Consider the following 18,137-nt stretch of genomic DNA (forward strand, 5'->3'; position numbering starts at 1 on the left):
TTTACAGCAGATGACGGGTTCACAGAGCTGGAAGCCGGCGATCAGATGACCGGATTCATGGAGGAACTCACTGTGGATCACCGGGTGCAAGGGGGGGGTCTGGGGGTAATGGTGGTGGCGGCAGCCAGCGGCGGTGCATGAAAAATACCCCGAGAAGTGTGCGGAGAGGATTCACAGGGACAGAGCTTTCTTGCAAGTTATGTCCTTGCATGCGATAATTGATACATCCCTGCAATGGAGAGAGCTAAAGTACCAACCAATCAACTTCTGCCATGTTACAGACTGCGGTAGGAGCTGATTGCTCGGTAGTTTATCTCTCTCTTTCTCCAAGCATTGATACATCTCCCCTTAGTATATTTGCACTGCTAATCAAGGTGAGAATGTCACTATGTGCAGCTGTTTTAAATGCACAGATAAAGCGATAAACGCTTAGCCTCTTATTTGTCTTTGTGTCTGTTGCGTCTTTTATCCTAATGAATCCTGACTGTGCGTTGTTTGATTACAGGAACATAATCTGCTCATTTCCCTGTCCGTCTCGGATTAATCCCCTGATTTGTAACTTCCAGGTGTTATTCACTAAGCTCTCTCAGCTGGTGAGAAGTCTGTCCAATCTCCATGTTAAATCACTGTTGTGCAAATCTGCCTACGTAAAAAGGGCCCGATTCAGACCTGATCGCCGTTGTGCGAAATCGCACAGCGGCTGATTATCGAACGAATGTGCGTGCATATGCACCGCAATGCGCAGGCGCGATGCCAAACAGTGAACAAATCCTGCGTTTTTATAACACTAGGCGAACGTAGGCTGATTGACAGGAAGCAGGCGTTTGTGGGTGGTAACTGCTCATTTTCTGGGAATGTCAGGAAGAACGCAGGTGTTCCCAAGCGTTTTCTGGGAGGGTGTGTGACATCAGCTCCGGCCCCGATCAGCCTGTTCTCATTGCACTGTAGGAGTAAGTCCTGGGCTACGCACACACTGCACAGGCTGGAGAAATCATTTGATGGTGAGTTGCGAACGGATTTGCAGCTGTCCACTGTCTGGCGAAGTTTTCGCACGGCGTACGCATGCATTCGCACACTTGCACGGGGCGGGTTATCACTCTCCCTGGGCGGTGGCTATCTGATCGCAGACCTCTGCAAAAACGCAGCACAACGATCAGGTCTGAATTAGGCCTAAAGCTGGGTACACGCTGGAGCGATCTAGACCCGATATGTTGTTTCCGGCCAAATCGGAACGACATATCAGCTGGATCGTACAGTGTGTACGTCCAATCTGCACGCTCCAGCGGCTGCATGCAATATCGTCCGGTTGCCCTTGCTGCGCGGCCAACCAGACGATATCGTATGCTGCATCATACAAGGCAATGAAGAACAGAATGAGGAATTGTTTCGTCCTTCATTAGATCGTTCTAATGTGTACCGCGGTAACAATATGGCATCCTGTCGGCCGCAATATCATCCTGGTACACACTGCTCCAGTGTGTACCCATTATAACTCTAATCAGGCCCAAAGTCTTTGTCGTTACCCCCTATCGCGTATCAATGTGTCACACATATAGACCCTTCAGAGAGAACGGTTTATTGTAACGACGCTCGCAAGACCCTCCGGTGTGCTTATGGGGCTTCATTCAACTGGTGGAAGGACCTCTAGAATCGGTCTGATGTCCCCCTGGGGGTATACCGGCCAGTTCCTAGAAACTCTGCTCTATTCTGAATCCACAACAGACTGTGATAACATTATTATCCTGTCTTTGTTGTGTATAAGTCACTTATTGGGCGATCTGTTTGCTTTCATGGTTGGAGTTTAACTGGTTTGGGATCTGGAACACAAATGGATTTGAACTTGAGAGACCTGAAGTTCATGGCGAAACCTCTGAGGACAGAGCTAGTTTAACCGCACGGATGCTGGACAGGAATACACAGCAGAGGCAGAAGCGTAGGACACCAGTCATTAGGGGTTCAGTATGATTTACCGACGGCCATAATCCCAACAGCCATTGACTGACAGTCAAAATGCCGACACGGTGAAAATACCGACACGGGCAAAATCATACTGGTCATTAGGTATAAGGACATAGGGGGTCATTCCGAGTTGTTCGCTCGGTAAATTTCTTCGCATCGCAGCGATTTTCCGCATAGTGCGCATGCGCAATGTTCGCACTGCGACTGCACCAAGTAAAATTTGCTATGCAGTTAGGAATTTTACTCACGGTTTTTTCTTCGTTCTGGTGATCGTAATGTGATTGACAGGAAGTGGGTGTTTATGGGCGGAAACTGGCCGTTTTATGGGTGTGTATGAAAAAACGCTACTGTTTCTGGGAAAAACGCGGGAGTGGCTGGAGAAACGGGGGAGTGTCTGGGCGAACGCTGGGTGTGTTTGTGACGTCAAACCAGGAACGACAAGCACTGAACTGATCGCACTGGCAGAGTAAGTCTCGAGCTACACAGAAACTGCACAGAGAAGTCTTTTCGCAATATTGCGAATCTTTCGTTCGCAATTTTAAGAAGCTAAGATTCACTCCCAGTAGGCGGCGGCTTAGCGTGTGCAAGCTGCTAAAAGCAGCTTGCGAGCGAACTCGGAATGACCCCCATAATTACCATTAAGGTTATTTGCAAGCATACAGAAGAGTGTATATTCCATATTGCCGGTGCGATTTTGCGTGTCACAAATAAATCTTCTTTAGTTTTGTATCAAACTTCACTTTGATATAAACTGTCTGTTGTTCTTCATTAAAACCAAATCTATCGCCAAACGTAGGAATTGCAAAATCCATTACACTGTAATTAAAGCCTGTAATTAACGCTATTGATCTCCATGTTTTGCAGTTGGTTAAAACAGCGGACCTGGATCCACGCGAGAACTACATTTTGGGGTTTCACCCTCATGGGGTCCTTATTGCTGGAGGTTTCACCAATTTCTGCACGGAGGCCACGGGATTTTCTGACCTGTTCCCAGGAATTACGCAGCACTTCCTGATGTTGCCGCTCTGGTTCCGGGTTCCATTTTTCAGGGACTACATTATGAGCGGCGGTAAGTATATTGGGCCCGATACAGACCTGATCGCTGTTGTGCGAATTCGCAAGCCGGGCGATTGCCGATCAACTGCGCATGCGTACGGATCGTAGTACGCAGGCCAAACTGCGAAAAAATCCAGCTTCTTTTTTGATCGCTAGCTGTATGCAGGGTGATTGACAGGAAAGTAACCTCAAACTTAGAAAGCGCTATGCTCTTGTGTGTGTCAGCTGTGCAGCTCCTTAATAATAAAATACACCTCCTCTCAATTGTGCACTGCTGCTTTCAATAATGGGTTTGTTGAATCCCAATAGTTTATATGTAAATCAAATAAAAAGGTTGAAAGCGCTGTCCACAATAAAGGAGTTTTTTAATTGATTAAAAAATTATAAAATCACTATTCACATATAATCACTAATCAATACTGATCTACAGGTTTAGACATCAAAACATATTACGGACCATAGCTATTTTCCAGTGGTACCTATTAGTGAAACAGTTTCAACACAGTGGATACACTTGCATTAAATTGACACACTCTACATCAAATTAAACAATTGTGTTAGATGTCATATACTAATCCACTCAGTGTTTATTCCTTTTTGATAGTTCACTCCTTAGAGCAGCCTCCTATAAACGTAATTGGAAGGGTTAAATTAAATGTTCACAGTCCCAGACATATCCGGAGAGATATGTTCACCATGAATCTAATTTATATATCTCCTCCCGCTGGGACAATAATCCATCCAACACCACAGATTTGAAGCACGCAATATCTGAATTAAGGAGATAAAGTAGCTACTTTTCTTAATACAGTCCCTTAATTGGCGGCTATTAGAACTGAATAAATTGCCGTTCTGACGGGCGTCCCCGTCTGGTGATGAAAGTTAATTATATACAGTAGGACTCCTGTTTATATAGGCATGCTCCACAGTTCATTCGTGAGTTCTTAATTCAATAAATGGAGGCCGCATACACGGCTATAGAGAATAGCCGTGTATGCGGCCTCCATTTATTGAATTAAGGGACTGTATTAAGAAAAGTAGCTACTTTATCTCCTTAATTCAGATATTGCGTGCTTCAAATCTGTGGTGTTGGATGGATTATTGTCCCAGCGGGAGGAGATATATAAATTAGATTCATGGTGAACATATCTCTCCGGATATGTCTGGGACTGTGAACATTTAACCCTTCCAATTACGTTTATAGGAGGCTGCTCAAAGGAGGGAACTATCAAAAAGGAAATAAACACTGAGTGGATTAGTATATGACATCTAACACAATTGTTTAATTTGATGTAGAGTGTGTCAATTTAATGCAAGTGTATCCACTGTGTTGAAACTGTTTCACTAATAGGTACCACTGGAAAATAGCTATGGTCCGTAATATGTTTTGATGTCTAAACCTTTAGATCAGTATTGATTAGTGATTATATGTGAATAGTGATTTTATAATTTTTTAATCAAATAAAAAACTCCTTTATTGTGGACAGCGCTTTCAACCTTTTTCTTTGATTGACAGGAAGCCGGCGTTTGGGGGTGGTAAGTGATCGTTTTCTGGGAGTGTCAGGAAAAACGTAGGCGTTCCCAAGCGTTTTCAGGGTGGGTGTGTGACGTCAGCTCCGGCCCTGATCAGCCTGATTCTATCGCACTGTAGAAGTAAGTCCTGGGCTGCGCACACACTGCACACAGTGGAACAATCATTCCATGGTGAGTGAGTTGCGAACGGATTTGCAGCTGATTGATCATTCCGCCTCTACTTACCTTCAGAATCCTAAAGGAAGCATACTGAGAAGGCTCCATGTCACACGGGTCTTCTGGGTTATTTATTTTAATAATAAACCATGATTTAAAGAGCTGTTATCAGCAGTAATATCCCTATGTCTGACACGCAGTGTAAAAATCACCTTGGCCACTAGAGGCAGTATTCCATCATAGGGCTTATTCACTATGGGGGTGATTCCGAGTTGTTCGCTCGCAAGCTGCTTTTAGCAGCATTGCACACGCTAAGCCGCCGCCTACTGGGAGTGAATCTTAGCTTATCAAAATTGCGAACGAAAGATTCGCAATATTGCGAAAAGACTTCTCTGTGCAGTTACTCTTCCAGTGCGATCAGTTCAGTGCTTGTCGTTCCTGGTTTGACGTCACAAACACACCCAGCGTTCGCCCAGACACTCCTCCGTTTCTCCAGCCACTCCCGTTTTTTTACCCAGAAACGGTAGCGTTTTTTCACACACTCCCATAAAACGGCCAGTTTCCGCCCAGAAACAACACACATTACGATCACCAGAACGAAGAAAAAACCCTGTAATGCCGTGAGTAAAATACCTAACTGCATAGCAAATTTACTTGGCGCAATCGCAGTGCGAACATTGCGCATGCGCAATTAGCGGAAAATCGCTGCGATGCGAAGAAAATTACCGAGCGAACAACTCGGAATGACCACCTATGATTGCATTTAGACACAAAACTGCGCTGTAATATGTGTCATTATATATCACATAGCACTTTCAATTATTATTTTCATTCACAACTGTCACTTCCCCGGAGCTTACAATCTTATTAATTACGACAGGCAGACAAATGAACATGCGCGTACTGAGACAGAGGAAAGATTGGAAAACAGATACAGGGGGTCATTCCGACCCGATCGCTCGCTTCAGTTTATCGCAGCGCAGCGATCGGGTCGGAATTGCGCATGCGCCGGCTCATGCTGGACGGCCGAAGGCCGTCGTTTCCCTGCGATCGCCTCTGCCTGATTGACAGGCAGAGGCGGTCGGTGGGCGGGAGGAGGCGGCATGGCGGCGTTTGGCCGCCATTAGGGGGGTGCGGTCCGGCCAACGCAGGCGTGGCCAGACCGTGCGGGGGCAGGCCGCAGCGGCTACGTGACGTCACACGCAGCCGCTGCGGGCCGGGGAGCGACCAGTAGCTCCCGGCCAGCACGCTAAAGCTGCGCTGGCCGGGAGTTACTCCTAAAGTGCAAAAGCATCGCCGCTGTGCGATGCTTTTGCACTTCTGCGGGGGGGGGGGGGGGATAGCCCTGTGCTGGGCGTCCCCCCGCCTGTCTATTGTCATGATCGTAGCCCCCAGGGCTACAATCAACTCGGAATGACCCCCACTATCTCCTTGTCCAGTGTGGTTCTGTAAATGTCAATGCGATTGATTTAATTATCAACAATTATAATAAATATATATATATATATATATATATATATATATATAAAACTAGGTGCTTCATCGCGCCCTACGGGCGCTCTTCACACCGTCGCAAGGGGCTACGCCCCCTTAACCCTTGCATGCCTTTCTGGGGTTCAATATTTGTGTTATATGGAGTATCACCTGCATTCCTTTGTTAGTGGTTAAATATTGCACAATGAAAGGGTGTGCGATGGTGAAGGAGGCGCAGCCCCTTGCGACGGCGTGAACAGCACCTGCAGGCCACAATGTACAGAATGTAGCGGGTGCGGGGGGTACTGCGGATGGTGTCTGTAGATGCTGCGGATGGAGGGGGGGGCGGAAGTGGGGGTGGGGCCCGGATGGGGAAGGGTTGGGAGGTGCTGCGGGTGGGGGAGGGGCAGAGGAATGGGGGATGCAGATGGGGGAGGGGTCCGGAGGCACTGCAGGTGGGGGAGGGGCAGGTGTGCCATGGGTGGGGGAGGGGAAGGTGTGGGGATGTTGCAGATGGGTGAAGGGTTCCGGAGGTGCTGTGGGATGGGAAGGGGCGGGAGTGCCACTGTTGGGGTAGGGGTCCGTAGACGCCATGGGTAGGGGAGGGGCAGGTACGGGTGTTGCGGCAGATGGGGAAGGAGGTCCGGAGGTGCTGCAGGTGGTGGTGGGGCAGGTGCGGGGGTGCCATTGGTGGGTGAGGGGGGGACCGCGGATGGAGGAGGGTGTCTGCAGATGCTGCGGGTGGAGGGGGGCAGGTGTGGGGGAGATATATAAGGGGGGTGAATGGTGGAGGGGGCCTGGAGATTGCTGGGGGTGGTGAAGGGGCGGAGGAGTGGGAGCCGCGGGTGGTGTAGGGGGTCTGGAGGCACAGCATGTGGGGGAGGGGTGTAGTGTTGCATGTGGTGGAGGGGAAGGTGCGGAGGTGTGGTGCATTGGGGAGAGGTCTGGAGGTGCTGCGGGTACTGTACCTGCCAAAAAGGTATTTGGAGGGTATGCAGTAACAGGGCCAGGACAGGGGTGACAGGGTCAGAACAGGGTTGGCTGGGCCAGGACAGGGGTGACAGGGTCAGAACAGGGGTGACAGGGTCAGAACAGGGGTGACGGGGCCAGGACAGGGGTGACGGGGCCAGGACATGGGCGACGGGGCCAGGACAGAAATGACAGGGACAGGATAGGGGTGACAGGGTCAGTGTAGGGGCGGCAGGACCAGGACAGGGGTGACAGGGCCAGTATAGGGTTGACAGGGCAAGCACAGGGGTGACAGGGCCAGGATAGGGGTAGCAGGGCCAGCATAAGGGTGACAGGGCCAGGATAAGGGTGAAAGGGCCAGGATAAGGGTGAAAGGGCCAGGATAAGGGTGGCAGGTCAAGGCCAGGGGTGACAGGGACATGACAGAACACAGGGCACGGGAGAGATTGGTATTAGGGACAGAACAGTGGTGACAGACAGATGTGTCTTACCGGAGTCACTGCTGCTGGCTGCTGCTGTTCCACTCCAACCTGTTGGCATCTGCTGCTGGTGGAGACTTGGCATGGCTGACTCTCTTAGGCTGTATTCCTGCTTCCTCTGCCCGTCCGCATCACTCCCCCCCCTCCTCAGTCACACACCGCAGACCTCGCGCAGCTGCCGGGCACTGTGGTAAGGTGAGACTGGGAGTGACTGGTTAGCCCCCAGGAGATGCTGCGGCTGGAGGGAGGAGGGGGTCATAGCATGCACGTGGCGCGGACCTCACGGCTGCTGGGCACTATGGTAAGGGGAGACTGGGAGTGACTGGTTAGCTCCCAGGAGACGCTGATGCTGGAGGGAGGAGGGGGTCAGAGCCTGCAAGCAGCGCGGACTTCTGCAGCGCTACCCGCCGGCTAAAGTGTGTGAAGGAGCTGGGCGCAACTCACTGCGGGTGGCAGCGCTGCAGCTAGCGGTGGGGTCGCAGGGGCTGGAGATAACAGAGGCAGTACGGAAAGTGCACAGCGGCTGGTGACCCACAAAACTACAGCTAAGAAGCGTGGAGTGTGCCAGAAAGTGACGCTCCTCCCCGCCAGAGAGACCCTGCTGAGTATGCTGATGTGGGGGTCAAGTATGGCATACCCCCTCACACACCCCCATACCTCCCAAATGTTCCAATTTTTGCGGGACAGTCCCATTTTTTGGGGTCTGTCCCGCTGTCCCACCCGCGGGTCGCAGTGTCCTGCGGTGGGGGGGGGGAGCAGTTGGAAAGCTCCTGTACTCGCTGTTCTGCTTAGCAGAGCAGTGGTGAATAGTTGAGACAGAGGGAGAGGGGGCATCAGGGGGTACGGATTAAGGGGGGGTTCCAGCAGCAGAGCCGGATTAAGGGGGGGGGGGGGGCGTGCGGTACGTACCGTTGGCCCCACAGTTTTAGGGGCCCCCCCGGCTCGAGTAGCTCTGTCCCAGCTCAGAAGCTCCCCCGTCCTGCCAGCAACAGCAGCAGCATTGTGCTACAGTCAGCACATGCTGCTGCGTGTTGGCAGGTCTGTGGTGGTGCAGGGAGGCAGCAGTCTCCCTCCTTTCTTCTCCCTGTGCGGGTGTGTAGGGGGGAGCGACCACCACCTCTGGATTTAGCCCTAGCTGAGGGGCCAAAATCCCATTAAAAAAAAAAAAAAAAAAAAAAAAAAAAAACAACTGGAATTTGCATAAGGGGCGTGGCCACGCGGGACGCGATTTGGCCACGCCCCCAACCCACAGCAGGCACAGCAATGAGATAGGGCTCCCCTGTCTCAAGTACCCTGTGCCCCCCAGACTCATAATCAGCCCCTGGGGGCATGCCAGCAGCTCACAGAGCGCTGGGCAAGCCCCCTCACTGACGAAAACGGGTGCCCTCCCGTGAAGCCACGCCCCCTTTTCGCTGTGTGTGTGTGTGTGTGTGTGTGTGTGAGTGTGAGTGTGTGTGTGTGTGAAAGCTGGGAGGTATGCACCCCTGCCTGTGCCATGTCCATACTATCTGCTTCTGCAGCTGCTCCTAGTGTCCTATAGATTTGGCCAGAATCAGTGGCGGTTCTTGCCACAGGCAAGCAGGACTTTTGCCCGGGGCGCCGCCTTCCGGAGGGCGCTGGCGCCATCCGGAGGGCGCCGCACCGTGGCAAGATCCGCCACTGCTGCCCGCTGTGTCCCCCGTCCGCCTCCGCTGCCCGCTGCCGTCCCCGTCCTCGGCGCCTCCTGTGAAGGGAACTAGACGCTATGCGTCTAGTTTCCCTTCGTGGAGAGTAACTGCTGAGCGGTGCGCGATGACGTCATCGCGCACCGCACAGCAAAGGTCCTCTCCACGAAGGGAACTAGACGCATAGCGTCTAGTTTCTCTTCGTGGAGAGGACCTTTTGCTGTGCGGTGCGCGATGACGTCATCGCGCACCGCTCAGCATTCAAGCGGCGCTTTCAATGTACAGGGGGCGTGACTCACCACGCCCCCTGTATTAGGCCACGCCCCTTTCCTGCCCGGGGCGCTCTGCGCCCTTGAACCGGCCCTGGGCCAGATCTGTAACTCATTTGACTAACTCCGCCCACTGCTGTGACTCCGCCCAGCGTTAGCAAATGAATCACAAGATCACAGATCTGGGCTATTATATAGGAGATGTACAGCATACACACACAAGTGTACCCAGATATAAGCCCAGTGATACAATATAACACATTGTGGGTGTAGAACACTAAACCAAACTAGCTGTAAGTGCATACCATACATGATACCTCTCCTGGAATTTCCGGGAAGCTCCCAGATTTATGAGAGATCTCCTGAGATACAATGTACGTCTGGGAGAAGTAGTTGGGGGCAGGGGCACGATGATGTAATTTGCATCTTCACGGGCGGCACAGGCTGTGTAATGATGCAGAACTCATCGTTGTGCTGTGATGCTGTGACATCACATATTAATAGGCTTTACGTGATGCCATGATGATGCGAAACGCGTCAACTTTTCCACCCTGATGTAAAACCGTCCTTCTCTGCACCTCCCTGTATGCAGGTCTCCAAAGTTGTCTTGTGTTTGAGTCCAGAACAGTGGACAGGGAACAATGAATTGTAATTAGAGGGTTCTTCTTGCCGAATTTGGTTGCAGCTAAACGCACCTCGTATTATGGGAACAGGTGTAGAACACGCAAATGATCATTTCTTCCGGGAGTCCTTCCTGTGGCTGTGATTCTTGCTTGGCATCTTTAAAGAAAGATGATGAATACATTTACGCACAGTAACTGACCATAAGACTATAGTCAGCTTACAGAAGGAGCAGATGGGCATTTGCCCCGTGGGCCATCCTTGTTTTTACAGATGAAGGGAGACGTGTTACGCTTAATTTGGTAATGCAATAGTGCATCAACGCCCATGTGGGAGATACGTACTGATGGAGAACACTGTAAATGCTATATAATAAGATGGACATTATTATTATTATTATTATTGTTATTATTATTATTATTATTATTATTATTCTGAATAAAAACGATTTAAATGATCAATTTGTATTGTGGTCTTGTAGGACTGATCCCGTCAGACAAAGAGAGCGCCTCCTACTTGCTGAGGAGAAAAACGGGTGGAAATGCTGTTGTCATCGCTGTGGGCGGAGCCCCAGAGTCACTGGACGCTCGGCCTGGCGCGTTCAAGTTGTTGCTGAAAAACAGAAAAGGATTTATCAAACTCGCCATACAACACGGGTAATGTCATTCACTACTCTTCATTTTATAGTCTACAGACCCCACCCACTTTATGGCGTTATTCATTGTAAAGCTTTCTAGAGTGGAACGCAAAACAGACCACACCCCATTTACTGACATGGTGCAATAATGTGCCGTAACTTATAGCAAAGTAAGGGGGACATTTACTAAGCAGTGATAAGAGCGGAGAAGTGAGCCAGTGGAGAAGTTGGCCATGGCAACCAATCAGCACTGAAGTAACATCTATAATTTGCATACTATAAAATGATACAGAGCTGCTGATTGGTTGATGGGGAAATTTCTCCACTGGCTCACTTCTCCGCTCTTATCACTGCTTAGTAAATGTTCCCCTAATGGTGTGTACACACGGTGAGATTTTTTCTTTCGATTTTGACTATATAGTCAAAATCGCAAGAAAAGTTAGTGTAAATCGCAAGGTGTTATGCCACTTGCGATCCCGATTCGTTCCCCATGCGCGGTCCCGCCAGATCGGTATCGCAAGAAAAGGTAGACTGTGCAGGTAAGTCAATCCTTGCTAGATCGGTGTACTATCTAGTTCAGGGGTGGCCAACCCGCGGCTCTCGAGCCGCATGCGGCTCTTTCATCCGCCGCATGCGGCTCAGCCAGGTCCTGGCCACCGCAGCCCTGGCCCCCCCATCCCCCGGGCTCACTGCGCTGCTGCTGTCACTCTGTGAGGGGAGGAGAGCACAGCGTGCGCCTCTCCTGCCCCTCACTCTCCGGCGGCGGTCCGTGAGCCAATCAGAGCTCGCGGACCGGCAGCTAAGGCTGCCGGACCGCGAGCTTTGATTGGCTCACGGACCGGCGCCTAATTTAAGAGACCCAGCCGCCGGAGAGTGAGGGTCAGGAGACGCGCACGCTGCGCTCTCCTCCCCTCACAGACAGCAGCAGCACGGGGGAAGGGGGGGGGGGGACGGTCATGTATATCTGGCACTTGGGGTATTGCTGGCACTGTTGGGTCATGTATACCTGACACTGGGGTCATAGTTGGCACTGGGGAGACATGTATATCTGGCACTATGGGGTCACTGGCATTGGGGGCATATCAGGCACTGTGGGGACATATATATCTGGCACTGGGGGGCATATCTGGCACTGTGTGGGGACATATATATCTGGCACTGTGTGGGGACATATATATCTGGCACTGTGTGGGGACATATATATCTGGCACTGTGTGGGGACATATATATCTGGCACTAGGAGCATAGCTGGCACTGTGGGGGCATATATATCTGGCACTGGGGGCATAGCTGGCACTGGGGGGACATATATATCTGGCACTGGGGGCAGAGCTGGCACTTGGGGGACATATATATCTGGCACTGGGGGCAGAGCTGGCACTGTGTGGGGACATATATATCTGGCACTGTGGGGACATATATATCTGGCTCTTGGGGGACATGTATATCTGGCACTGGGGGGCATATCTGGCACTGTGTGGGGACATATATATCTGGCACTAGGAGCATAGCTGGCACTGTGGGGGCATATATATCTGGCACTGTAGGCATAGCTGGCACTGGAGGGTCATATATATCTGGCACTGGGGGCAGAGCTGGCACTGTGTGGGGACATATATTTCTGGCACTGGGGGCAGAGCTGGCACTGTGTGGGGACATGTATATCTGGCACTGGGAGCAGAGCTGGCACTGTGTGGGGACATGTATATCTGGCACTGGGAGCAGAGCTGGCACTGTGTGGGGACATGTATATCTGGCACTGGGGGCAGAGCTGGCACTGTGTGGGGACATGTATATCTGGCACTAGGAGCATAGCTGGCACTGTGGGGGCATATATATCTGGCACTAGGAGCATAGCTGGCACTGTGGGGGCATATATATCTGGCACTAGGAGCATAGCTAGCACTGTGTGGGGGCATATATATCTGGCACTGGAGGCATAGCTGGCACTGGGGGGAAATGTATATCTGGCACTGGGGGCAGAGCTGGCACTGTGTGGGGACATGTATATCTGGCACTGGGGGCAGAGCTGGCACTTTGGGGACATATATATCTGGCACTGGGGGCATATCTGGCACTTGGGGGAAATGTATATCTGGCACTGGGGGGACATGTATATCTGGCACTGTGAGGCATATATGTATGTGGCACTGTGGGGACATATGTTTCTGGCAGTGTGGAGACACACATTTTTTGACACTTTTATATGTATGTGGCACTGTACTGGGATATTATATGTATTTGGCACTGTACAACATGACTGAAAACGGAGTTATGACACAAGGTCATACTCCTACAAATATCATAACGAAAGGTGTGCGCACAAAATGGGGTGTGGCTTTGTGAAAACTAGGCCACGCCCCCCATTTTTGCGCGCGCGTGATACTGGCTCTTGCCCTTGATTACAGATCTTTTCTGGCTCTTTGCCTCTGACTGGTTGGCCACCCCTGATCTAGTTCATCTCACATGTCAATTAAATCTCACATAAGCCAAAATCTCACATAAGCCAAAATCGTAAGCACACATAGTACATATCTCAAGAAAAGTTAGTCAAAATCGGTGGTACTGGGCTCCGGGGAGTTCAGGGGAAATCGCAAGTGAAAATCAGGCATAGAAAGGATCTCACCGTGTGTACTCACCATAAGGGTGATATGTATCAAAGCTTGGAGAGTGATAAATTGAAGAGTGATAAAATGCCAACCAACCAGCTCCTAACTGTCATTTCTCTAACGTCCTTGAGGATGCTGGGACTCCGTAAGGACCATGGGGAATAGACGGGCTCCGCAGGAGATAGGGCACTTTAAGAAAGCTTTGGATTCTGGGTGTGCACTGGCTCCTCCCTCTATGACCCTCCTCCAGACCTCAGTTTTACACTGTGCCCAGAGCAAGATGGGTGCACTGCAGAGAGCTCTCCAGAGTTCTCTGCCTGAAAGCATTTTTGTTTGGATTTTTCTTCTACTTTTTACTACTTTTTCACAAAGAGCACTGCTGGCAACAGGCTCCCTGCATCGAGGGACTGAGGAGAGAGGAGCAGACCTTCTTGTCAAAGATAGGCTCTGCTTCCTCGGCTACTGGACACCATTAGCTCCAGAGGGGGTGAACGCAGGTTCTTACTGGGCGTCCACCCCCGGAGCCGCGCCGCCGTTCTCCTCACAGAGCCAGAAGTACAGAAGTCAGAAGACGTCTCCGACGGCAGAAGCCTTCAGCTTCACTGAGGTAACGCACAGCACTGCAGCGCACAGCTGCAGTGCTGTGCGTTACCTCATTGCTCCCATACACCTCACACACTCCGGTCACTGTAAGGTGCAGGGCGCAGGGGGGGGGCGCCCTGGGCAGCAATATAAACCTCTGCATGGCAAAAAGACTATATACATGTACAGGTGGGCTCTGTACATGTATATAAAAGAGCCCCCGCCATATTTTACTAAGTTTGAGCGGGACAGAAGCCCGCCGCCGAGGGGGCGGGGCTTCTCCCACAGCACTCACCAGCGCCATTTTCTCTCCACAGCACTGCTGAGAGGAAGCTCCCCGGACTCTCCCCTGCTTACACACGGTGAAAGGGTGCTTAAAAGAGAGGGGGGGGCACATAATTGGCGGTTTACATATTACACAGCGCTGCTGGGGAAAAACATTTTGTGTTGGTCTCCAGGGTTATTGCGCTGGGGTGTGTGCTGGCTTACTCTCTCTCTGTCTCTCCAAAGGGCCTTGACAGGGATACTGTCTTCAGAAAAGGGGTTCCCTGTGTGTGTGAAGTGTGTCGGTACGCGTGTGTCGACATGTTTGACGAGGAAGGCTCGCTTACGGTGGAGGGGGAGTGTTTGAATGTCAGGTCGCCGTCGGCAACGCCGACACCGGAATGGGTGGATATGCTGAATGTCTTGAATGCAAATGTAAATCTATTGCATAAAAGGTTAGACAAGGCAGAAGCTAGGGATCAGTCAGGTACCCAGTCCATGCCTGTCCCTGTAGCGCCAGGCCCGTCGGGGTCTCAGAAGCGCACCATATCCCAGATCGATGACACAGATACCAACACAGATTCTGACTCTAGTGTCGACTATGAGGATTCTAAATTACAGCCGAAGGTGGCAAAAGGTATTCGGTACATGATTATTGCCATTAAAGAGGTTTTGCATATTACTGAGGAACCCCCTGTCCCTGACACGAGGGTACACATGTATAAAGGGAAAAAGCTTGAAGTCACTTTTCCATCATCATTTGAGTTAAGTGAATTGTGCGAAAAGGCTTGGGACTCTCCAGATAGGAGACCACAAGTTCCCAAAAGGATTCTTACAGCGTATCCTTTTCCACAAACTGATAGGATACGCTGGGAATCTTCACCAAAAGTGGACAAGGCGCTGAAACGCTTGTCCAAATAGGTGGCACTGCCTTCTCAGGATATGGCTTCCCTCAAGGAACCGGCCGATCGCAGGCAGGAAATTACCTTGAAGCACATTTACTCTCACTCCGGTACTATTGCTAGACCGGCGATGGCGTCGGCCTGGGTTTGTAGTGCAGTTGTGGCATGGGCAGATTCCTTATCTGCGGAGATTGACACCTTAGATAGGGATGCCATTCAAATGACCATAGAGCATATCAGAGATGCTGCCTTGTATATGAGAGATGCTCAGAGAGACATTTGTTTATTAAGCTCCAGAATAAATGCTATGTCTATTTCTGCTAGGCGACTCCTGTGGACCCGGCAGTGGACGGGAGATGCCGATTCTAAGCGGCACATGGAGTCCTTGCCGTACAAGGGGGAGGAGTTGTTTGGAGACGGCCTCTCGGACCTAGTCTCTACGGCTACGACCGGTAAGTTGAATTTCTTACCTTATGTCCACCCGCAGCATACTAAGAAGGCACCTCATTATCAAATGCAGTCCTTTCGTGCCAATAAAAACAAGAAGGTGCGGGGATCGTCCTTTGTAACCAGAGGAAAGGGCAGGGGAAAGAAGCTGCACACAGCTAGTTCCCAAGAGCAGAAGTCCTCCCCTGCGTCTGCAAAGTCCACCGCATGACGCTGGGGCTTCCCGGGGGGAGGCAGATCTGGTGGGGGCTCGTCTTCGGTTTTTCAGCCATGTCTGGGTTCAATCACAGGTGGATCCCTGGGCAATAGAGATTGTTGCTCAGGGATACAGGCTGGAATTCAAAGACTTGCCTCCTCGCCGTTTTTTCAAATCGGCTCTACCGACTTCCCCGTCAGAGAGGGAGTTAGTGTTGACAGCAATCCAAAAATTGTATGTTCAACAGGTGATTGTCACAGTTCCTCCTCTCCAGCAGGAAGAGGGATATTATTCGACCCTGTTTGTGGTCCCGAAACCGGACGGTTCGGTCAGGCCCATTTTAAACCTGAAATCTCTGAACTTGTACTTGAAAAGGTTCAAGTTCAAAATGGAATCACTCCGGGCGGTCATCGCCAGCCTGGAGGGGGGGGATTGGATGGTGTCCCTGGACATAAAGGATGCATACCTTCATGTTCCATTATTCCCCCCTCATCAGGCATTCCTGAGATTTGCAGTGCAGGACTGTCACTACCAATTTCAGACGTTGCCGTTTGGGCTTTCCACGGCCCCGAGGATTTTCACCAAGGTAATGGCGGAAATTATGGTGCTCCTGCGCAAGCAGGGGGTCACAATTATCCCATACTTGGACGATCTCCTAATAAAGGCGAGATCTCGGGAGAAGTTGCTGGACAGCGTGTCTCTGTCCATGAAGACGTTGCAGCTACACGGCTGGATTCTCAATATACCGAAGTCCCAGCTAGTTCCTACAACGCGTCTGACCTTTCTGGGCCTGATCCTAGACACAGACCAGAAAAAGGTTTTTCTTCCGATCGAAAAGGTTCTGGAACTCATGACCATGGTCAGGAACCTATTGAGACCAAAGAAGGTTTCAGTGCATCAGTGCACGCGGGTCCTGGGGAAGATGGTGGCTTCATACGAGGCCATCTCTTTCAGTGGGACCTCTTGGACAAGTGGTCCGGGTCCCATTTACAAATGCATCTAAGGATCACCCTGTCTCCCAGGACCAGGGTATCTCTCCTGTGGTGGCTGAACAGTGCTCACCTTCTAGAGGGTCGCAGGTTCGGCATTCAGGACTGGGTCCTGGTAACCACGGACGCAAGCCTCCGAGGCTGGGGAGCAGTGGCACTGGGAAAAAATTTCCAAGGTCTCTGGTCAAGCTTGGAGACTAGTCTCCACATCAACGTCCTGGAGTTGAGGGCCATATACAACGCCCTGCGCCAAGCGTAGAACTTACTTCAGAGAAGACCGGTTCTGATTCAGTCAGACAATGTCACGGCAGTGGCTTATTTAAACCGCCAAGGCGGAACAAGGAGCAGAGTGGCCATGGCAGAAGCGACCAAGATTCTACGCTGGGCGGAAGGCCATGTAAGCGCGCTGTCCGCGGTGTTCATCCCGGGGGTGGACAACTGGGAGGCGGACTTCCTCAACAGGCACGACCTGCATCCGGGGGAGTGGGGACTTCATCAAGACGTCTTTGCACAGATCGCGGATCGGTGGGGTCTGCCTCAAATAGACATGATGGCGTCCCGTCTCAACAAAAAGCTAAAGCGGTATTGCGCCAGGTCAAGGGACCCTCAGGCGGTAGCAGTAGACGCTCTGGTGACACCTTGGGTGTTCAGATCGGTCTATGTGTTTCCTCCTCTTCCTCTCATACCCAAGGTATTGAGAATTCTAAGAATAAGCAGGGTCAGAACAATCCTCATTGTTCCAGATTGGCCACAGAGGACTTGGTATCCGGAACTACAAGAGTTGCTCGCAGAAGATCCGTGGCCTCTTCCTCTAAGGCAGGACCTGCTGCAGCAGGGGCCCTGTCTGTTCCAAGACTTACCGTGGCTGCGTTTGACGGCATGGACGTTGAACGCCGGATCCTAGCAGAAAAAGGAATTCCGGAGGAAGTCATTCCTACCCTGATCAAGGCTAGGAAAGACGTGACGTTAAAACATTATCACCGTATATGGCGGAAATATGTTTCTTGGTGTGAGGCCAGAGCTGCTCCTACGGAGGAGTTCCATTTGGGCCGTCTACTTCACTTCCTTCAAACAGGAGTGACTTTGGGCCTAAAATTAGGGTCCATAAAGGTCCAGATTTCGGCCTTATCCATTTTCTTTCAAAGAGAATTAGCCTCTCTTCCTGAGGTACAGACTTTTGTGAAGGGGGTGCTGCATATTCAGCCTCCTTTTGTACCTTCGGTGGTGCCTTGGGATCTTAACGTGGTGTTACGTTTCCTCAAGTCACCTTGGTTTGAACCACTTAAAACTGTGGAGTTGAAATACCTCACATGGAAAGTGATCATGTTGTTG

General features: G+C 51.0%; 1 protein-coding gene across 2 annotated transcripts in view; it reads left to right on the top strand.

The window, feature by feature from the left end:
• Positions 1-18,137, top strand: part of MOGAT2 (monoacylglycerol O-acyltransferase 2) — a 234,518-nt gene that overhangs the window by 201,704 nt on the left and 14,677 nt on the right. For both annotated transcript variants that reach the window (XM_063951239.1, XM_063951240.1), the window contains exons 3-4: positions 2,824-3,028; positions 10,661-10,835. In XM_063951239.1, coding sequence (XP_063807309.1) covers positions 2,824-3,028; positions 10,661-10,835 — 380 coding nt within the window. The remainder of the gene's footprint in view (positions 1-2,823; positions 3,029-10,660; positions 10,836-18,137) is intronic.

The sequence above is a fragment of the Pseudophryne corroboree genome, chromosome 2 (genome assembly GCF_028390025.1).
Source record: "Pseudophryne corroboree isolate aPseCor3 chromosome 2, aPseCor3.hap2, whole genome shotgun sequence".
NCBI lineage: Eukaryota > Metazoa > Chordata > Amphibia > Anura > Myobatrachidae > Pseudophryne > Pseudophryne corroboree.